This window comes from Ipomoea triloba, chromosome 5, assembly GCF_003576645.1.
Source record: "Ipomoea triloba cultivar NCNSP0323 chromosome 5, ASM357664v1".
Classification (NCBI taxonomy): Eukaryota; Viridiplantae; Streptophyta; class Magnoliopsida; order Solanales; family Convolvulaceae; genus Ipomoea; species Ipomoea triloba.
In genome coordinates, this window is record NC_044920.1 from 28,088,951 (window position 1) to 28,112,081 (window position 23,131).

A 23,131-nucleotide genomic window follows, 5' to 3' on the forward strand; every position below is an offset into this window, starting at 1 on the left:
TTTTTTGGGGGGGGGGGGGGGGGGGGGGGGGGGGGTTCTCTTTGAGTAGTAACTTTTGGTTTGCTAAAATCCCTTGTTATTTGCTTTATCATACTTTTAGTTAAACATTTAAACCTAACTTTTAACCTTAATATAATAAGCCCTATATAATGATATCATAATGGAACCCTTTCCCTAATACTGATTGCTTCTCTTTAGAATGAGATTATGAAGGGGTGAATGCTGACATAGTTCTCAACTGATTTCAATTCCTGCTTGTTTCAAACTTTCCATTTTGGTGGATTTTTGACTCATTCATTAATTGATTCAATTGAATGTGAGTCTTTAGTGGTGCCCTTGTTCCCACCAACTAAATATTCCTAGTATATATTATAATTATGTGTACACAAATGTTCCCCGCAAATTCTACAAGATTGTCTTCCACTTTTGAGTACTTTTGGCTTATTTTAAAGGATAAAAAGATCATAGAAAAACCTGAAAAATACACTCACATGAAAGGTTGAAGATTGATGTGAAAAGTCAAATAAAGGGAGGGAGGGACAGACCTATTATACTAAATAACCCAACTACTGTACCTCTTGTCTCCCCACATCCACCCAAAATCCCCCCTTTTTTTGTTTTTTGTTTTTTGTTTTTTTTTTTTAAATTTATTATTATTATAATGTTATAGCATAAACATGTTCTCTTATCCCTAGTCATTAAAAATTCTGGATTGCTTAATCATGTTTTCACAAGCACCCATATCTATTGTGATGTTATGCTTTCTGGATTTGTCTCATGTGAATTATGCACACAGTGCTCATTTATGGCCTCTTTAGACTTTGTCTTTTCCTTTATGAAATTTGCATTAAGCAGCTCCCTTTTATTTGCTGTTATTTCCACATTATTTATATTTTCAGGAAATGACACCTGGAGCTGAGATTATCTCAACAAGATACACAAAAAGTGTGATCAAATCATGTGCTGCATTATCTTATGTTGAGGCTCAAGCAAGGATGGATGACAGGTCTTAACTCCTTTGCATTTACCTGTTATATTTGCTTGTGCACTCTATCACAACTCAATTGTTTGACCACATACAATGAGGAGTCTTTGCTTTAAGATATTGATATAAAATTTGAAATGTGGTATTTTTATCTGTACAACATTTTAATGTTTACCTCCATTTCATACCTGCCTATTTTGTTGCGTTTATTTCAGTCATTGGCTTTATATGGATGCTCATTATTTTTTTCACCTAGTTATGTGTTTTCAAATTTAATTTATTCCAAAATTGTCAGAAATCTATTGATCACTTTCTGTCTTGCTTTACAAAATATTAATTGAACTGTTGTTTTCCAACATCAAACTATAAAAGAACTAACTTCTGAATTTTATCTGGGGTATGCACTGCTATCATAGATTTACAGGTTAAACACTTCAACTGCTATTTAACTATTATCCTAAGTAAACTGGAAATTAGTTGCAGTTTATTCATGTACAGATAAATGTTATGCATATTTTACTTTTGGTGTTTTTTTACATGGTTCTTACCTTTGTCTATTTCTCATATTTTCGGATTCTTCTGTCTTTTTCAGTCGCTTGGTTGATCCATTAACAACAGATTTGCGGAATATGAATGCATTGGCAAAGGTGTTGTTTCTTGCCATTTATTTTACTCACAAAACTTCAATTATAAATATTTATTTGAAATTTCAGCAAAATATTGATGAATTAACTTCACCTTGCAGATAATGAGGCAAAGACGTATTGATAGGGGGGCATTGACACTTGCTTCTGCTGAAGTTAAATTTCAAATTGACACTGAAACTCATGACCCTCTTGATATTGGTATGTCTGATCTTTCCTATAACTAGAGTTGAGGAAGATGTTATAGAGAGCAAAACCTTATAATGACCTGGATTACGTTAAATGTAAAGCTAAGGCTTAGTTTGTATAAACAGCTAAAATAAACATTTTTTTTAAAGATAAATGCTTTTCAATTAGTTCAAAACAGCTTTCAAGGGTTTGCCATTTTACTGCCCTTTTACAAACTATTTTAAGCTTGTTCTGATAAGGCCTATATCACATGATTTATTTCCCCCTCGTTACATTCTGATTTTAAAGCCAAGCTGCCCTGTACAGTTTAATATTGACTTCAACTGTATCATAGTTCATATAGATTCTCAAATTATTCTTGATGATGTCTTATTCCTAACATGACTTTTAATGATATGTGACATTAATATGCTTCATTTTGAGTAGCTTGAGTGTTTGGATGCCCTTCTGTGCACAAAAACTTGTTGCTTGTCTTCAATATTGAATTCAGATTGAGATGCTATTTATGTAATTATACTATTATAGTATTGTGGCTAGGTCAATTGGTCTCCTCTAAATTTTCATATAAACTAATAAACTATAAGAATTGAGGAGGGGTAAGACATTCAGCTAATCTTCCCGGTGCAAAAGGAGACCTATAGAACATATGGAATTATTTCATGGATGACATGTCACCTACACTCTCTTCAGAAGTTCAGATGCTAATAAATAAATTCTATTTGCAGGGATGTATCAAATTCGTGAAGCTAACCAAATGGTTGAAGAGTTTATGCTTGCTGCCAATATTTCAGTTGCTGAAAAGATCCTGAACCATTATCCTATTTGCTCACTATTAAGGTATCTTTTTCTTTCAAAATAAGCTATTAGTTATAGCTTATTTGTAGCTAAAAATAAGCTATAAGCTCTACCAAATATAGCCTTTATCTTGCATTAATGCCTATATTTACTGCAGACGTCATCCCAGCCCAACCAAAGAAATGCTTGAACCTCTGCTTCGAGTGGCTGCAGCTGTTGGAATTGTTTTGGATACAACATCGTCAAAAGCATTAGCTGATTCTCTTGATCGTGCTGTGGTGAGTTGTCTGTTGTTGATACTTAGTCAGAAACTAACAGATAAAATCCAAGATTGATTTCTCCCATTGTCTTTGCAACGCTATTGGTTTGTTGTGTAACAGCATGAGTTGTTTTCATTGATTTGAGTTAGAACTTGTGCATCCCGTTCAAATCAAGATTGTTCAAATAAGAATTCTTAGTATCAAAGCAAGATTCATATGGACTATTTGGGTTTATCTGGATTGTCTAAATTGGCAATAAACAAAGATTTATGGAATTATTATGTTGGGCTGTGAAGACAAACAGTGGTTCTCTGTTTGTACCTCACCTCAGCCAAAAGCTGCACCACCTATCACCAGCCTAAGAATTTGTTGGAAAGAGCATCGTATATGTTTACATTTGTTTTGGAAAAATTTCCTCTTGAGAACATATAATGCAATCATGCCTTAACAATTTGTCTTGGCAATTCTGTTTTTCAGGGTGATGATCCATACTTTAATAAGCTGATCCGTATTTTAACGACCAGATGCATGACACAGGTAGTTCCCCTTGATTAATTTTTTTTGAAAATCATTAAAGTGGTGCTGGTAATGCCAAGTGCTTAAAACTTTCTCCTGTTTTGGAATTTCAGGCAGTTTATTTTTGCAGTGGAGAACTTAGTCCACCGGAATTTTGTCATTATGGTCTTGCAGCCCCACTGTATACACATTTCACCTCACCAATAAGAAGATATGCAGGTAAAGTGAAACCTCCACTCCTGCTTGGCTCCCAGTTCTATCGGTAAAAGCATATGGACTTAAATGTTTTCTGTTCCAGATGTCATTGTCCACCGACTGCTTGCTGCATCCATGGGGATTTACAAACTTCCTGATGTTTTTGGTGACAAGGCCCAGCTAACCAGTATTTCTGATAGTATGTATTCTACTGTATTATATCCAAATATATCTTCTCTTTATTATTTTAATTAGTGAACAAAATTGCATTCTATATTTTCCTCTTTGGACCGTATGCAAAACCTAACCTCTTTTTCTACTTGGTTGCATTTTCATTGTTCTTTGTGGATTATCATTGCAACTTACTTTCCTCTGTACTGTGTTTTATTGATAGTAACAGACTTGTTGGTAACCTCAAATGTATCGAATTTCTGTTTCGATATAATTTTTCTGCAGCTCCCTAGATTGCTAATTTCTTTTTTTCCTTGATTGAGCTAACTAATTTCCCTGTTTGAAACAGATTTGAATTATCGGCACAGGAATGCCCAAATGGCTAGCAGGGCATCAGTAGAGCTCCATACTGTTATTTTCTTCAGAAAGAAGTATGAGGACATTCTATCAAGTCTTATCCTGATCCTTTTCTATCACTTGTTTCTCTTTCTAATTCTTGCTTGTGTTCTTGCAGCCCCACAGATACAGAAGCTAGAATTTTGAAAATAAGGGCCAATGGCTTCATCGTTTTTGTGCCCAAGTACGACACTCTCTATTGCATTACTTCTAACTGTTTACTTAATTGATTCTCTTCACAAGACCATTTTAAACAAACCTTTAGCCATTTTTAAATCTCTGTTTAGACAGACAGCTTAATAAGTTTTTCTTGATTTCATATATATTCTCAAGAAATTCCAGTTGCTTTGCCTTTATATATGGGTGATATTTGGGGCATCCGTGTTTGCAGGTATGGTATTGAAGGACCTGTATACTTGACATCTAAACGGGAGAAGTCAGGAGAATGGTTGGTTGATGAGCAGGAACAGAGGATCAAGAAGTTGGATGGCAGTGTTACCTACGGCATTCTTCAATCTGTGAGAATTCATTTGGAAGTGGTAGAACCTCAGCCTAACCGCCCAGTCCTCCAAATGACCCTCATCTAAGGGTTCAAACAAAATTGGGAACACAGACAACCCTTCTGCTTTTCTACCGTCGGTGATGTTCAATATAGTTTGCATATAGGCTGTGGTGTTGTTGTATTGTGTACAACAAGATTGATTAGAGATTAAAAAAAAACATTACAAGTTAATGCCAACCCCTTTTTCTTTTGTTTTACTTGCACCTCGTTCCCTAGTCAGCCAACAAGATCGGTTCATGGGCGACCAGCCTGTAACCGTCTCCATATATTGTATTTATATTAAAACAAAATTTTCTCTAAAAAAATGCTGTATTTGTTATTTTCTATTGTAAGAAAAACACTAAAAAGTGAGCTTTTGGATACAAATTATATTAAATTTATATACAAAATTATTCGAGTGTCACTCAAGGAGTAAATTAGTTCTACTTAATTTCACTTTCTTTCTTTTTTAGTTTAAAATTATCTATACACTGTTAAATATTTTGCTAAGTGTTAAATATTAAATCAATTCACTTATTGTACCTACTTTGAATACATTACTTAACAAAATAATTTACCTAAGCGAATACTATATTAAACAAAATATAGCTTAGGGTGTGATTGAGTGGAATAAGCCAATAATTAATTATTTTAATATAATATAAAATTTACTCTTATTAATTGAATTATTTTAATATAATAATAATTTAAATAGTAAGCATTGATATTGGATATTTATTTTTACATATAGCACATATAAAAACTAGTAACGATTTTCATAATTGCTTTTATAATTAACTGAACGACTAAATAGTAAGAATAATAACAAATACCCAATGAAAAAAAAAATACATAAAGGAGCTATAGATCTAACATTCTATTGTACCTACTTTTAGGTTTTTTTTTTTTTGTTTTTTTTTTAGGTGGGAATACATTTCTAATGTATATATACTAAAAATAAAAGAAATTGGACGGGGATGAGCCATTGAGATAATGGTGGCATGCAGCCATTGTGGGCTATGACAAGATCCACATGAACACCGTTGACCATAAAGTGAGTGCAATTGTTGCGACCAAATAAGTCCACAGGAAAAGCACCGAACACTCCTCTTGTGCTACATCAAACAGCTGCGTCATGGTCCCAATATTCATGGCCGGCGGCAAAGTGAACTGAACCATCAGCACAAAATGGAACAACGGATCCGCCGGAAGGAACCCCATGTTAGAGGCAGCCCTAACGATGCAGATTCCGACCACCGGACTCAAGATGTACCGCACGCACACCACTGCTAGGATCACTAATGGCGAGATCTTAGCCTTGCGTAAACCTGTAATAAAACGTTTATTTTTAGTATACTGAAGATTTATTTTTAATACATTGAATGCTGATTTTTTTAAAGTTATTGAAGAGTCATTTTTAGGTATTATCTGAAAATGAATTTTCAGTATACTAAAATTTAAATATTTATTCACAGAGTGTAGTATATTTGCCGGTTTTAGGTATGTGAATCCGACTTGTAATGATTCGAGATAAGAAATTGAACAAATTTTACCTTGAGTGAGGTTGCCACCTAGTATAAGGGTGATGCATGGGATGGTTCCATTCCTGTATGCATGAGAGACAAAAAGAACATTAGCATCCTATGTGTGTATATTTATATATAGTTGGAAAAATTTTACATGGACTATAATGTTGTGTATTGTGTAAAATTGTACCAACTATACAAAGCACAAGATACACCTGTACTACACAAAGATACTGTCTTGTAATAATTATATATGGATGTTACATACCCTAGTAATGTGACAGAGTCTTGGATGACTCTGAGGGGAGCACTGTCACCAATTATTAGGTTCCTCAGCCATGTTACTGCCCCAAACAGAAATCCCAAAATCTGAAATTTACAAACATTATTATATAAAATAAATAGTGTCAACTTTGTATGTATCCATCAATTCAAAAACTCAGCAGAAATTGAAAAGAAAAAAGAAAGAAAGAATTGAAACTCACAGCTCCAACAGTTGGAGGTGCCATTAGCTCCTCCAGAATTGAGTGCAAAACCCCAGCAAAATGGCTCAAGAATGTTCCACCCTCTTTCTTCTCTACTGATCCATTCTGTTCATAAATTGCACACACAATTTTCAGAAAACAATCCTGTAAGCTCTAACATTCAATTGTGCATATGAGAATATATATATATATATATATATATATATATATATATATATATATATATATAGACTCATGATCAAATGAGTCCACCATTTCCCATGATTTTGTGTGAACAGATCAGAGCCATTGAATGCTTGAGATCAATGACTTAGATTTTACTAACTGTGCACTTCATTGGCCCAAATTTGTCAACACGGATTCATGGGAAATGATGGACTTACCTGAACAATGACCTATATATATATATATATGTATGTATGTAAAACATATCTTACATTGGGATTTTCCAGGTCATTTCCAGCTGGTAGGACACTGACAGCAAGAGCTTCATTCTCAAGGAGGCCAGACTTCTCATTTGCATTGTAGTCCTTGCTTGGCTCCTTCACTATCTCTGCTGCAGCTTCTGCTGCTAGCTGTGCTTTTAGCTTCACAGATGAGTTTCTTACTAATTGGTAAGTATATGTCCATATGTAGAAACCTCCAAGCTGCACCAGTTCAACCAAAATCATTATTAGATCAGAGCTTCTTGCAAATAGACATGTTTTTGTGCAATAATTCAAAATCGATCCGCCTATGTGTTATATAAGAGCAAGCTAGCTAGCGCATTCTTACCGCCATTGAGAAGGAGGCATATGACATTCCAATAGTAGAGCAAACTGATTTATCACCAAAAGGGCTTCCATCCTCATTGCAGATTGCAGGGATGATGATGAGCAGAAGATTTCCCAAATTCCCAGAAGAACATGTGGCAATGATGAGGCCTTCTAGATGTGGTTTTGGTTTCAGTACTTTTACTGCAATCCATCCCAGAATTCCTCCAAACAAAAAGGTTAACCCAATATTTATGGGCATAAACCACCTGCATATATGCACTCAACATATTAAGTAAACATACAAAACAAAAACCATCATTTCCCGATTTCTGTGGATTAAATACTTCATTGTTTTTCCGACCATATATGCTCTTTTTTTTTTAGTACTATTGACCCTATTCCATGTAGTATTTGAGAATCATATATGCTTTAGTACTGTTCGTACCATGAAATGATGTCTTCCAGTGTGACAGTTTTTGCCAGGTTTGCAAATATGAGCGACGGTGTAAAGGCCACAAACACTATCTGCAATGCCATACGTATAAACACAACATTTTCAAGGCATTGATTAGAAACCGATACAACCATGTATGGTCTGATTATAACGTGCATTATCACTGGTATTAATCTTATAGCACTTGATACAATCAGATATACCATGTAACATGAGTGATTATTGTATATTGTACAAAAGATACGAGAATTGAAAAAAAAAAAAAAAAAAAAAAAAAAANAAAAAAAAAAAAAAAAAAAAAAAAAGAAGTAATAATAAGCTTACTTTGTTAAGGGATCGTCGAGCATCAGCAGGAAGAAGCTTGAAATAGTCAGTGGCCATTACAGCTCCCAATACACTTATTATCAACACTTGCAATATTGGCATGGATGCCACTTCAAACAACGTAAAAAACCCCATTTTCTTCTTCTTCTTCTCTTCTCCTTAGCTTCTTCTTGCCCAAAATTTCTCAACTGCAATCACTGCCAAATAATTACAAAATCAAAATCTTTTCTTTCTTTATTTTCTTTTGCTCTCTACAATTCAACAAATATATATATATAGAAAGAAGCTGCAAAAAGGTGGCAAAAGAAAGATTGTTTTCAGTCAATTCAACCTGAGAAAGACGAACAGAATTGTGTTTAATTTATAAGACGAATAAAAAGACTAATCACCAACCTGGCTGCCCAAGTTCTCATAATTTAATTGTTATGGTTTGGGATTTACGTACTCCTAACCTAGGAATAGCTTAACCTAATTTTCTTTTATTTTATTTTTGTATGATTTTGAAAGTAAGATGTAATGAAAGAGAATCCAAATTTGATTGAGTTTTCTGGTTGTGGACTCATGACGTGCCTTTAAAGTTAAATTTTTTAATTAATGTCAAAGCTTTGACCTAAGCTATGGCCGCCGATATTTAATTACATATACATATAATTGTTTTTAGTACTACTCTGTACTCACTTTGTTACAATATACTATATGTTTTTAACTACTTTCTCAACTTACTAAATCACAAAGAGTATCTTTTCCTAACTACTTTATCAATTTACTGAAACACAATGAGTCAATACCGCTCCACTAGAGCTCGAACTATGACCTTTTATATAAGGGAGTGACTTTGTACTACTATATCAATTGATTAGCACATATGCATATGATTATTTTTCAAAAATTGTGATAAATATTATGAATTAAATTATTGCAGACAATTAAGTCAATGAAATAGATATATTTGAAGGAGATTTATGACTGGAATATTTGGGGAATTAAAATCGAAGTAGAAAAGCAACAATGATTTGACAGAAAAGGGAAATAAAATAGAATATTCCATGAAATGTGGAGGCAGAAAGGGCCTCACACTTGTCAATCTTATGTGGAGCTAACATGACAGGTTGGGCCCACTCTTCAACATTTCATGTATGTAATGACAATGCTCCAGAAAGTTCAAGGAAAATTCATGTTCTTATGTAGTACGGATTACGGAGCATCTCGTATCATACATTCAACAATATTCTTAACTTTCACAAGGCACGGAATGCATTTTTCGTAAATATTTATAAGTTTAGAACCCAGTTCAACTGCCAAAGACCTTGTGGTCAAATGGCACCCGGTGTCCCGATTAACACTCCTCATTGGAGGCATCTGTTGACTCGTTGTGCTTCAGTAGGTTGAGAAAGTAGTTATGAACAGATATACTAATAAGAGTCAAAGAGAGTTAGGCCTAAAATGGGTAGAAAAAATGGCAGTCAAATTATTTAATCAAATGGATGGTTCAGATGAATTATTTAATCAAATAGATGGTTAAGATAATTCAACTTGTAACAGAGTCGGTAGTACTCAAAAAAAAGAAACCCAATTCAACTTACTATTTAACAGAAAATAAATTCATATTGTTCATTACATCTTATTTTATGTGTCTAGTTCAGTTAATAAGACTTTTAGAATTATTTTTAATTCAATATTTTATAATATAAAGTTTATTATTAACATATAAAATTATATATTAAAAATTTACATTTAAAGTACTATTAAACATGAAAAATAAAATTTTAAAATATTAAAGCAAATGAGCAAAGAATAAAAAATTGATTTGCGTAATGAATAATAAATATAACAAATAAAATGAGACAGAGTACTATTCTTTTGAAATCAGATCTGAAACTTAAATTCTTTGAATTTTCCAATTTCTTAATTCACTACTAGTTTGATAGTTTCATACCTTTATAAAGTTATTAATAAATTGTGAACTATATATTAAGTTTATTTTATGTGGCATATAAATTGACAAAATAGTGAAAGAGAATAATATTATTAACTTCTACCACATTCCAAACTCAAGATATTACGTGGTCGCCCATTCCAATGCCAAGCCAGAGGAATTAGTTTATAATAATAATAAATTAATAATAATGACAATTTAAGGTTTAATTTATGTCCCTTTCAAGCATATTCAAGATATGTACATAGTGTTGAGGATGCGCTTCACTTTAACTAAAAAAAATAAAATAATAGTAAAATTATATATATATATATATATATATATATATATATATATAACCACTCCTCATGTGATAATTTGTTGGACAAATCAAAACGAATGGCATTAAAAAGACCTTATATAACAGGTTTAATAATAAAAAAATATTAGCAATAATCAACCTATGATAGATATTTATATATGAAATTTATATTTTGTCCCTTGATTATTGGCACATATATATCATTTTTGTTTGAGAGAAGAATATTGAATATATATCAATTTTAACGACAGATGAATGAAAGTTGCCAGAATACCTAAAAGACGGTGTCCCCTAACAAATTAACTGACACATCTAACAACTCATTTGATTATTTGAATTAAAATGGGAAAACAAAAATCAAAATAAAAAAAAAATGAAAGAATTGATCTAAACCCATCTGAACTAGCCAAACAACTACACCTGAAAAATAATTTAAACTATTTAAAAAAAAAAAAAAAAAAAAAAAAAAAAAAAAAAAGAGCCTCCAACTCAATCCATGAATAATAATAACACCTATTAATTTTTAAGCGCAATTTTTATATTATTGCAACTTTGCGAAAGAATTTTATGTTTTATAGCAAGAAAAGTGCAGAAGAATTGTAAGCTTAAAATACAAAAAAAATAAAAAATTGCAGAAATCAGGAATCGGAAGACAACACTAATGAAGAACATATATAAGATCGATGAAGAAAAGGCGAGGAGAAACAAACCTGAAATGCAGCTATCTGAGCAGCTTCTGAAGATGAAATGAGCGCCGTTGATCCTAACGAAGAAGAAGAAGAAGAAGAGAGAGGGATCGGACAGAGCTAAGTACTCTATACAACTTTCCAGTACCAATGCCCCTCCCTTTATATACGCTTTAATTTGTCCCCGGCACATATGCATCTAAAAGGCCCGTTGTACTTTAAACCGTAAATTTCCTTCATATGTTCTTATTATTTAATTTAAAGAAATTAAAAAAAACAAAAACTTACCTATTTTTTCACTCGATACGACACATATTGTACCAATCGGGTCACCTAATGAATTTTGGTCCGCAACAATTGTATATGTCGTGTCACAGATTTTTATGTTTAATGCTTAATTGAATACATGCGATGTACACTGCTTTTAATTTTAGAAGAGTATTAATCGTTCAAGTCTTATAGTAGGGTCAATTACTTTATAAATAAATTAAATATAAAAAGTTGTGCGATATTTATGTATAGTATTTTTAATTAGTTTGAATATCTACATCCATTAGTCCATATGCAACACCAAAGCATTACACTGTAGTATATAATAGTATCATCCATCGAGTAAAAAAGGATGTAATTGCTCTGAAATAATGGGTAGTTGAATGAGTGAAACATGATTTTTGTATTAAAAGTTCACAAATTAATTCTTTTGAAACTTTTTCGGTTGAATATGTTGTATAAGGTGATTTATCTATGTTGTATATTGTATTTGGTGGATACCCCCGAGTGGGGTATCTAGTCAGGAGCATGCCCAGGCACTCGGGACTTGCAGCCTATCCAAGAGACTGGTGGGATCCCAAACTCGGACGCATGTACAAGCGTAAGCGATCTTCAGTCATTCACAGCCGACCCGCCCAAGGCGTAGACTAGGCGCCGAGTAGTATAGGAAGTCAGATCCTCGCCCGTGGACTGTGTCCAAATCCAGTCACCCACTCTTCTGCAAGCCGTCGGGGCCGGTGAGGCTGACCGGGTGTCGAACCCAGAGATTTCCTCCAGATATTGAATGCAATTTCCCTTTTCGTCGTTAGGAAAGAAATCTGATAGCTAGTTTAAGAAACTTTTTTGAGATCAAAATTGTTAACTCTTTCATTTCCTTTCTCAAAGCATGTAGACCTTGTATATATACCCCTTTGAGGCACATTGCAAATTTGCAAGGGGTTGAGCTCTTGATTCTCTCGCAATAAAACTGTCACTTTGCCATCTTAATATTTTTTAAACTTGTTTTACGATTGTGTTGGCTTGCTGGTCGACTATCCGTGACCTTGAAACCAACAATATTTATTATTATTATTATTGATATGATGTATCTTATATATATTATTAACACAAGTACACAACTAAGAATATTATATATGATTATGCATGCGATTGTGTCATATATATAGAAAAATCCAAATAACATGCATCCTACTCATTGGGGTGCAGATCAGAGCAATGAGTAGGAGAGTGACGTTTGTGCTGTCGTGAATGGAGGGAAAGGTGAACGTGAAGAGGTGAGGCCAGGCGAGGTATATATCATATATGAACCTCCCCTGCAACATGACAAAAACATCCTTCTACCTCCTACGAGTAGTTTTTTTTTTTTTTTTTTTTTTTGGTGGAGAAATAAACTCATACAAGTTGTTGGAAGCTCGTAGCCTACACCAGGATGCACCGGTTTTGTTTACCAATCCATATTGAAATACCCTACGCATTTTGAGCATATATATCTACTCAATATAATAATAGTCAATATTGACAAGGTTATAACTGAAATAAAAATTATATTAGTATAATAATGTGAATTAATAACTTATATATTTTAATTTATTCCTTGTACAATAACAAGACATTTTAAAAGTTATCATTTTTCATTTCTGTACAAATTTTAGTAACTAAATATTTTATTAGCTATTTATTATTATTAATTTACTCATTATAAAATAATAATAATAATAATAATAATAATAATAATAATAATAGCAACAACAACAATGATGATCACGGTTTTTTTTTTTTTGATACATTAGGTTTCATAACTTACACTAGACTAATCTTAAGCCACCAGAATCCTTGCTTAAGAGTCGTTGGATGAGGTAAATCGCGAGTCACCTAATCAGCTCCTATTGTTGACTATGCGCACAAAGGATCCATCCCCACATTTCAGTTTACATTTTTAGTTGAGATAAAATACATCATCCAATTACGAAAAATAAAAAATAATAATAAATTAAATGAAAAAGAAAAACGTTGAAAATGCTTCAATCAAAATAGTTATTAGTCAAGAACGATGGTGAAATTTTGATGGTGTTATTTAGTGTCCAAAAATCACCTCGTCAGACACCATGCAACTAGTATAATGAGTGGCTTTTGGCATCGCCAAATAGAGACCTTGTAACTTTGGGTGGCCTGTTATTTCTTGAAAAGATGTGGCCTAAAGATCTCGGCAGCGGATATAATAAATTTATAAAATATTTTTTAGCGGTATTTTTTTAGCACTATCAATTTTATTACAATGTAGTATCTACTCAATATACTTTCTCTATTAATTGTAGTCTAAAGAGTCAATATCCCACCACTACTCACTAGTATTCAATTCTGTGACTTTCCCTTTCGATAAGAGTCACAAATGTGCCAATTGAGTATAAGGTGCTTCACTTTTAGTGATAATATATATATATATATATATAATTATTTATTGATGATATAAAATTAGTGTTCTAATTATTATTAATGAATGTGTCGGGCAGTTTTGAGCAGTAATTATAACGCGGTACACGTAGCTGCCACGTAGCGGCAGTGGCAGATCCATCCGTTGCTTCATAATGAACAGGCCGACTAGCTGTATCCGATTCAGAATTGCCTTGCCATGCCATGCTGACTGGAATTGGATTGCGATTTCGGCGCGTTATTATCCAACTTGCTTATATATATGGACTAATCCCCAGGGTGATTTCGTCTTTTTGACACCTCATTCCAAACTCATCTGCAATTTGTATAGTCCACAAGCCATATTTATTTCTAAATGTCATAATAATTTAACAGTTTAAATGTTCTAATAATCGATCTTTTACGACGCCTAAATATGAAAATTCAAAATTTTGTGGCTATATATCACCTAACCAGCTAACCTTATCACATCAGATGAGTCCTCATACAACGTAGGAGCATAGTTTTGGTCATACCAACAGGTAGATATTTTTGCCGGCCAGTTTGCGTATCATGCAAATGAAGAAATATGAAATGAAATGACTGCTAAAGTTGATTTTAAATTAATTGTCAATCATTATGTAAAATCAATTCAAATCGCCTCTGGAATTATCTGGATCTTTGATTCTTGAATTTGTAGGGCCAATAATGCTTCAATAATTGCACCAAACCATCAGGTTCGGTAGGGATACGCAACTTTATTTCTTTTTATACTGTCATTACATTTTTTAGAAACATGGTGCTGGACTTGACCATTCAACTGTACGTCGTTACTAAAGGTGTGTTTAATTCACTACTTTAATATTCTTATGCTGTTACAGTGTAGTATCTGTTCATAGCTACTTTCTCAACCAAATGAAGAGCTAATATTGCTTCCACTGAGGCTCGAACCTACCCCTCCCATATGAGGTGAAACCGGGTGCCACTAGACCACAAGATTTTTGGCAAGATTTTGGTTAGTTATTTTCAACCCACTTGTATTTCCTTCTTATGCTACTTTCATTTGTGTTGTCTACAATTCTACAAATGTTATACTCTCTCCTAAAATAATTCAACTTTTGTGGAAAATTATTGTAGAGCACAAAAAATAATTTTATTTTTTAAAAATTTAATTTTATTATCAATAGGTGTAGATGATGTTGTGAATATCTTTTCATTCAATAAGAGGTCTTAATGAGAGAATATTTTGTCACCTTTGAGATCCTATCTGTCATGAATAGGATTAATCTCGGTGTGTTATTGTTAGTTGATTGGTTGATAAAATATCTGATTCAACCAAAATAATGATTCTATTTCCATTATTATACATAAATATCCAAACAACAAATTTAGTAATAATTTTGATTTTAATTTTTAACAAAATAGTCAGTCTACTAATTCTTTTGAAATTCGTCTTGATTACTAATTTTTATGTTTGGACCAAACACAAATCATACCTAAATGGCCATCAATTTTTTTTGGGTACGAGAGTCACGTGACCATTAAAGTCAAGTTAGGAATAGTTAGTCCAGTTTGGCTTGTACAAGCAGACCATGTTCTTCTTCCAAAAGTGGCAAAGAGAAACACTTCTCCTTCAACATATAACAAAAGTTTTCATTTGTTTTCAAAAAAAAAAAAAAACACAAAAGTTTTCATTTAATTAAATAAATTCTCTTGATTCAACTATACTCGGCTTTTGATAACAGTGGTCAAAATTCTTCTTCTTGATAATCCAACCAAGTTGGTCACTTGGTTGATTTAATAACCACAAAGTTATAAGTTCGACATCCCAATGAGAACCGCCTTTCAATCATATTAGTTTAAATTAATTTTTTCCCTGAAAATAATGGTTGAGTAGGTGAAACATGACTTTTGTAATAGAAGGTAACGAATTTGATTTGTACCAATATAAGATTCTATATATCCTAAGGTAGTGGTTTTTTTTTTGTTTTTTTTTTTAATTTTAATTTTTTTTAAAGCTTAAAGAGATTCATTTTGATAGGAATAAAAGGGTCAAATCTTGAAACTGAAAGTGTAATGCAAGCCAAGCACTTCTCCTAGTAAGTGGTGAAAGAGAATGGAAAATTAGAGTAAAAAAGAGAGATTAGACAAAAGAAAAAGCAGACCAGACAAATAACACGCAAGTAACGTTCATCCAAATTTTTTTACTTTCCAACTTTCTTTAAAAGGTTCACACTTACAGTAGTGTTAAACCGTTTTAATAATCCTTTATCTGTGAGACGGATTAAGCCGGACTGAATCAATATTTAAATGTAATACTTATACTAGTAAATGTAATATTAAATTAGGACTAAGATGTTTGTTACTTATAAGAGAAAATATAATATTTTTAAAGACAAATATAATACTTCTATATTAGAATTCCTATGGAGAGGTGAGATTTACAACTCCTCACGTTTGAAGCGTTGTAATACCATAGAATTACAATTCTTTCCAACCAAATTATGAAATTTCTCACTTTTTGAAATTAAGTGAGAAAAGAATTACAATTCATCTCTACCAAACACTCCATTATATACGTCTTATTTAGATCGATTCTCATCGTATATGTGTGTAAGTTAACACTCATCATTAAAATTCTTTATTAGTTTGTTTACTTTTTGCATTTATTGTTTACAAGATAATTCCCTATTTGTAGGAAGAACGGAGTAAACATAGACGGCAAGAAAATGCTGGCATTGACGCAACTCCATTTCAATTATTTCATAGTGCGGGGGCCCCTCCATCAATGACCATTCATTGCAACTTACTTTTCTTAAAATAAAATTTATAAGATAAAAGTGTACAAAATTAATTTGTATCGCCTAAGGCCTTGTGGTCAAGCGTTATAGCTGTGACTGTTCAAAAATGAAAGGTTTCAAGTTTGAATCTTGATTTGGAGACCTTGATTCTTTGTGTTTCAATAAGTTGAAAAATTATGTATTTAGATATAACATATATGATTGTGTATTGTTCCTTTGTACGTTCAAGTTAGAACTATTAAAATGAATTTAACCTCTAAAATAGTTCTCCGCTACTTAATGAGATGGAGAGCGAATATATATTTAGATGTATATCGATTACATATGCTTGTTCCTCATGAACGAGCTAACATTTCTTATATCTATAATTTATTGTGGTTCCTAAGAACGTATTTTGGCAATACTAGTCCAAGTTCAAGTGCTTTATTTATTTAAAGCATTCATTATTAGCGGCTAATTAACGTCTAAAAATTTCCTTCCTTTCAATTGGTAAATAGAGAAATATCGAAGCTTCCTAGTTGGCAAATTGAACTTGATTATTATTGTTGTTCTGTCAATGATTTTAAATTAAATTTAATGTGATGATCGCGGTGTCGCGACTCGCCGCCGCCGCAGCATTCATTGTACTTATTATTGTTAAGATTAAGATTAAGGGATATTCCAAAACTACTATTCTAAGTTTTGATGCCATCAAATTCGACTTCTCGTCAAAATTATTTATTAAATTTATTGTAAGAGGCAAGAATACAGATTCTGGACTATACAATGCAATATATGTTCATAATTACTTTCTCAACTTATTAAAGCACAAAGAGTCAGAGTTTCGAACCCACCCTCTTCCATATAGGGGTGTAACTGAGTGCCACTAGACACTAAAGTCTTGGCGATTTAAGTTAATCAACTATAAATTTATATGCTTATCCTAAATATTTATATTTTTCTTTCAGCTATAAATTTATTTTAATTTATCTCTTAGTGATCTTTTATCAGTTAGAATTTCACTCAAAATATATTGAGAGCCCGTCGTTGGATGTTTGGGAGCTAGTTTGAGATCATCAACGGGGGCTCGGGTCCCTCGGCGTATTTCTAGTGTAGGACGAAAACCAATATCCATAGCTAGTGTGTTGTTTGGTCATTTTTCTACCCCCCAAAAAAAGGTTTTAGGATACTCCAATCACAACATGTGCTTGAAACCTTGAGTGGGCCGCCTTACATTATTTAAATACAAGTGACTCTATTACATTGCAGTATCTGATCTCTCATATGAAAGAGTTACTACATGTCATCTAAGCACAGGGAGTTTGGCGTGGGTTACCTTACATATGCATTTTTTTTTTTTGAAAACCCTTACATATGCATCCTATTCTTATATATTTATATGTGTATGGTACATGAAGCGGACGTTTGGTTACAAATTGTTATATTGCCTTAAAAACTACTCCGTATTAGACTGGTAAGAATCTTTAGATTTTTAAAAATGTGTTTAGTTAATATTATGGAATGCAATAGTAATATGTTTAGTTGAGAGTTATTTGTTATGTGCAATGCATTTTTATATATCACCGATTGCACAATATAATTTTGTTCAATGTATTTTAAAGTTTGAAATATTACTATATTTTTTTCCCTACTTTTGGCGAGTTCTCAATTTTTCACAAATGTTTATTTAAATAGTTTGCATATGGGTAAGATGAAACCAATCGTTATACCGTGGACCATGGTTTATACTACACTATGGATCTTGGTTCATGTGTTTGTGTTGTGTTATGACTTTTTGTTTTTTTGTGTTTTGTGTTATAAAATTTTGTGCCTATGAATACAAATTATGTACCTAAATCAAATTTGAAAAATAAGTAAATATATAACATGTGTATGTGTCTTGTGTTATGAAATTATGTACCTCGTCTTTTCAATCCAGCTGGATCCGTTATCCTATGTGTTTTGTGTTATGAAATTGAGAAATTTTATACCTTACAAGTATGAATTTTGTATCTCATTGTTTCAATTTATGGTCTATAATGCTATGTGAACTCTGGTGAATGATATAAATTGCCAGGTGAAACTTGTCGGGCTTTTGTTACACTTTTAAAGAGAGAGGATGTGGGCTATGACAAGGCCCAGAGCCATTGCACAAGAGCTAAACCATGGTGCGCTTAGCATTGTAGATTGTACTGTGCTACATAAAACTGAAACTTGGGTTCAAGCAATGAAGCCCAATATATGTGTCACCAGACACCAGGTGTTCGACGAATAGCCTCAACCAATTTTTCGGCCTATACCTTTATCATTTCAGGTAATATTACTGCAGGCCCATTGGTCTTTGTATTTGTTTAGGAAAATGAGATTCTACAGGTTTTATGCTTTTCATTCTTCAGGTTCAGGGGTCTACTACTCAGTAGGGTGTTTATGTTCATAGATCGTGCTCGGATTTTGGATTGCGGTGCAGAGGGTGATTATGTGCTAGTTTTGCGCTGGTTAATTGGTATGTTAAGACTCGAAGGGTAACGATGCGAGGAGAGCGTTCGATTGCGGCGTTAGGAGGCGGAGGGATTTCAAAAATGGAGCTCACGACTATTGAAGCAGCCTCAGCCTCCCTTGACGGCTCCTTCATTTTCCATGTCGTCGCCGACATTGTCGGCTTCGTCCTCTTCATGCACCAGCAAATCCCTTCTGTGTTGCAGGATCTCACTTTCGAATTCGATGAATTGCAGGACGAATTTAAGGATTTGGAGACGGCTCTTGCGCAAGAGGAAACCAGGGGACCGCTAAGGAGAAAGCACGCCGCTAGAAAGAGAGAGGTGAGGATGGGGATAAAAAGGCTAGAAAAGCTAATGAACATGGTTTCAAGTATGAAAACCGCTCTTCAACTGGTTATCACTGAGATTCCGTGTATTGAGAGTGTGCTTCTAGTTCTCGGACCTAGCCCTCTTCGCCCAATGCATATCTATGAACTGCATTTTTCGCGCAGAGCTAGGGTTTCTTCAGGGGATTATACCAGGACGAGAGTGGTGGAAACTCTCTGCAAAAAGGCCATAAGGGAACTAGTATCAAGGGGAGCTGGTTCCAGTTCGTATCCTGGTCCTACAAAGCTCTATCTGCTTGTCAGGGCTCCCTCTTCACTCAGTTTGCCTCTGCATTTTCTTCCCAAGCGTGACTTTAAATGTAACAAGAAGGTTGCCCCCATCAAATTGCAATTCAGGGGCAGAGGCAATGATGGGCTTGGCAAAACTGCTTATCATGATGATGATAATCAAGCTGAGAATGCAATCAGTTTCTCGGACTCTGCATCTGATGATATTATCTGGTTTCAATGTCGGCATGTAATCAAGGGCTTGGCTTCCAGGACATCAACTGAAGAAGACTAATACACCGTAGCGGCTTTGCAGAACTCACATTCTTACACCTGTAAAGAAACTTCTATTGGGGATTGTAGTTCATATTCCTGTCTTGTAGTGTACTTGTACCGATTTTCTGCTCACTTGTTGAATGTTATACTGAGCTTGTTATTTTTAAAAAAATTAAAGAAAAAAGTGTGTTTACTTTGACATTGCAAAAAATGGGGTTTGCTCTTCTTCAATGACCACAGGTTACATGAACATGAACCATGGGTGTATAGAGGATGCTGAGGATGTATTCAAGAAAACAGTGTATAAAGAAGATGTGGCATTCACTGTGCAATTGATGTAAGGCAAATTCTATGTTTTGCACCTTTGCTTAGTTTTGCAGACTGCATTGTGATCTTGTGATGTTAAAATGGCTAATTTAGCTTTGAATGAGCTCTTCAAAGTAAATCCAGATAGTCAGGGGGCATATGTGTTCTATCCAATGCTTTGGGAAAGGTTGATATATTGATTAGTTTAAACGAAATGGGGAATTATAAGTAAGAGGAATACTGAAAGGTTCAGGATTTAGGTGGCTTGGAAGTGAAGGAGATCATGGAGCTTTTCAGTTCACATGCTGGACAACAGATTTAAAGAAGGGTAATGCCTTCTTACTCTTTTGATCTTGTTTCATGTGATAATTTTTCTGAAATCTCAATTAATTAAAATGCTAAGTTGCATACTTGCATCTTCCCCTTGCTATGTCTACATAGAAGTCATAATCTTAACACGGTTAGTAACTTGCCTAAACTAGTAAACTTAATATTGATGATTTTACTCGAGCAATATTAAACAATAAGTCAATAATACTATTATACCAGACGGTGCCTCATTGCATGACTATTCAAGCATAACTTTAGCTTCATAGAATCTGACTTGTGGAATCATTTATATGTACTCCTTATTAATTTTCAGTTTGATCATTTTTTGTTCAAGGGAAGAGAACATCAAGAAGCATTGTATACATAGATATACGTGGATATGGAAACCAATTTCCTAAACCAGCATTATCATATCTTCTACACAAGAACATGAAATAACAAATTAACTATAACACTTCAACTCTGTCGAAGGGAAAATCTATTGCTGGACTTTTGAATCAAAGAAATCATCAGATTGCTCAGTTCACTGTTCCTTTGTTGAGTTCTTATTATGTTTTGATTGTTGATTCATGATGGCAGTGCACAACACTTAGATTCATGATTAATATTACTTCCTTAATAATAGTGGTGCACTGGTGCCATGGTGCTGGGTTAATGTAGCTAGCCCAACATATCTCTCAGATTAGGTAAGTGTGTGTCCATGACCCTTGGCCTATTCATTGGCCTTGCTATGCTGGTTGTTTGGCCTGCCTGCTGCAATACCATGATGACCATTGGGCCGCCTCACCAAGCTTGGCCCAATGGACCTCCCAACAGGGCAACAGATGGTAATGCTTAATGTTCTACAACAAACTAGAAAAAAAAATAAAAATTACTGCATGACTTGAAACAAAAGATTGGCTGCAAATTCAAGGAAAAAAGAGTGTTTCTTCTTCACCCATAGTTGCAATGGAGAGACTGACAAGTGCTGTAAATTGAGCACAGCTAACAGGTTGGGCAGCTTTTTGCAGAGAAACTCCTACAGTGATTTATTTAGGAACAGGGCAACTATTACTTGTTCACAGAAGAATAACATTTATCATACCAGCTTTTACTGTTAGATTGCCTTTTGCTTCACTTTCAACATGTTCTAGGCTTTTTAGGGACAATTTTCAGCTATATTTACCCTTTAGAAGAACTGAAACTCCACCCTCACCACCCCTTCACTGAAAATTAAAAATTGTTTAGAACTCTGATATGAATTTCTGCATCTTAATAATGTATAAAAATGTGCTTAGAAAGATTGCAAGATGTTCTAATTTTGCCACCTCCCTGTTCCCCTTCCTACGGCAGTCCAGTCACCAGTGGTCAAAATAGCACCTAGCACTACGCCTGGAGAGTGAAGCTTGTGTTAAGTTCAGAATACTTCCTTTTGTAAGGTGACCATACATAACTGAAATTTATGTGTTATCAGAATGCTGGATTGAATTGATTTGGTTGAGCTCTTTTTGATTACCATTTGAAGTATTGGTTCTGTATTTTTTTTATGGACTTCTGGAGGTCTAGTATGTTTTGTCAAGTATCTTAGTTCAACTTCATTATTCCCTGGTGCAATTTTTTACTGAATTGATTAGTACTACATGCATATCTACCCTTCTGAAATAAACTTTTGCTGGTCCGCCAATGTATAGTTATGCCTGATTTTAAGTGTATTTCATACTGGGGATTTGTATTAGGGAATGCATAGCCCTCTACCTAATTTATTATTTTCATAATATTCAGCTTTGACTGTATTAAATTGAGTGTGAAAATGAATCCACAAAATGTTGCATTACACTGTCTAATTTCTTTTAACAGTTGAGATTGATTGTTGTCACTAATACTTTAGGCTGAATGAATAAAAGCATAAAGAAACTTATGATGACAGTCAAAGACATGTGTTTGGCTGTCGGGTAAAAAATGAAATCAAGTTGGAACATTCAAGAGAGCCGGGAATTCAGCTATATGGCTTTTGTGGTGTTAGATCTCTTTGTTGCAACTGTCATATGAATAGAGCTTTCCCTGGATGTTTTATTACGAGGTATGCATTAACACTTATTTCTAATCCTTCAACGTGATAACTATGCGAGTACTTCCATTGGTCCAAGATGTTAACTTGCACTCGTGTCTTCTTTTCATCTACTTCTTAGATGTTAGTCTGTATATATGATTTTATGCAGGAAAGTATTTTTTCCATCATCATAAGACTTCGGTGAACTCTAAAGCTGTTGCAGGAGGTGAGAAACAGGTTACTAAGTCTAAAGATTAGATGCTGTTGTACCGCCCACTTCCCACAAGGTCACAAGATGCTGTTGTACTGCCAGTTCATGGTGCAGTAGCAGAGCTGCACTGAGATCGGTTAAATGGGTACTTCTCAGTTGGCTCAACAAACAGGTTAATTTGTTGTACTATAACTTTATTCCCATGCCTATGAAGGTCCTGTTTATTCATGATGGTCCCATTTTGTCTATAGCCCACTGCTCCACAATACG

At 33.8% G+C, this 23,131-nt stretch overlaps 3 protein-coding genes across 4 annotated transcripts in view; 2 read left to right on the forward strand and 1 right to left on the reverse strand.

The window, feature by feature from the left end:
- LOC116020984 (exosome complex exonuclease RRP44 homolog A) overlaps window positions 1-5,051 on the forward strand; it is a 15,828-nt gene extending 10,777 nt beyond the window's left edge. For both annotated transcript variants that reach the window (XM_031261569.1, XM_031261570.1), the window contains exons 14-24: window positions 900-1,006; window positions 1,578-1,632; window positions 1,731-1,830; window positions 2,544-2,655; window positions 2,771-2,891; window positions 3,351-3,410; window positions 3,503-3,608; window positions 3,688-3,783; window positions 4,105-4,186; window positions 4,270-4,335; window positions 4,543-5,051. In XM_031261569.1, coding sequence (XP_031117429.1) covers window positions 900-1,006; window positions 1,578-1,632; window positions 1,731-1,830; window positions 2,544-2,655; window positions 2,771-2,891; window positions 3,351-3,410; window positions 3,503-3,608; window positions 3,688-3,783; window positions 4,105-4,186; window positions 4,270-4,335; window positions 4,543-4,738 — 1,101 coding nt within the window. In that variant the 3' untranslated portion in view covers window positions 4,739-5,051. The remainder of the gene's footprint in view (window positions 1-899; window positions 1,007-1,577; window positions 1,633-1,730; window positions 1,831-2,543; window positions 2,656-2,770; window positions 2,892-3,350; window positions 3,411-3,502; window positions 3,609-3,687; window positions 3,784-4,104; window positions 4,187-4,269; window positions 4,336-4,542) is intronic.
- Window positions 5,052-5,465: 414 nt separating this feature from the next.
- On the reverse strand, window positions 5,466-11,339 carry LOC116020985 (protein PIN-LIKES 7-like). The gene is made up of 9 exons (XM_031261571.1): window positions 11,184-11,339; window positions 8,237-8,433; window positions 7,904-7,983; window positions 7,478-7,724; window positions 7,141-7,350; window positions 6,704-6,808; window positions 6,487-6,587; window positions 6,246-6,298; window positions 5,466-6,020 (listed from the first exon to the last, which is right to left on the reverse strand). Exons 2-9 carry the CDS (start codon window positions 8,369-8,371, stop codon window positions 5,710-5,712), a joined length of 1,242 nt encoding a protein of 413 aa, XP_031117431.1. The 5' UTR covers window positions 8,372-8,433; window positions 11,184-11,339; the 3' UTR covers window positions 5,466-5,709.
- Window positions 11,340-18,915: 7,576 nt separating this feature from the next.
- Window positions 18,916-20,449, forward strand: LOC116019093. The gene is made up of 2 exons (XM_031259185.1): window positions 18,916-18,932; window positions 19,015-20,449. The coding sequence occupies exon 2, from the start codon at window positions 19,147-19,149 to the stop codon at window positions 20,002-20,004; it is 858 nt and encodes a 285-aa protein (XP_031115045.1). The 5' UTR covers window positions 18,916-18,932; window positions 19,015-19,146; the 3' UTR covers window positions 20,005-20,449.
- The last annotated feature ends 2,682 nt before the right edge of the window (window positions 20,450-23,131 follow it).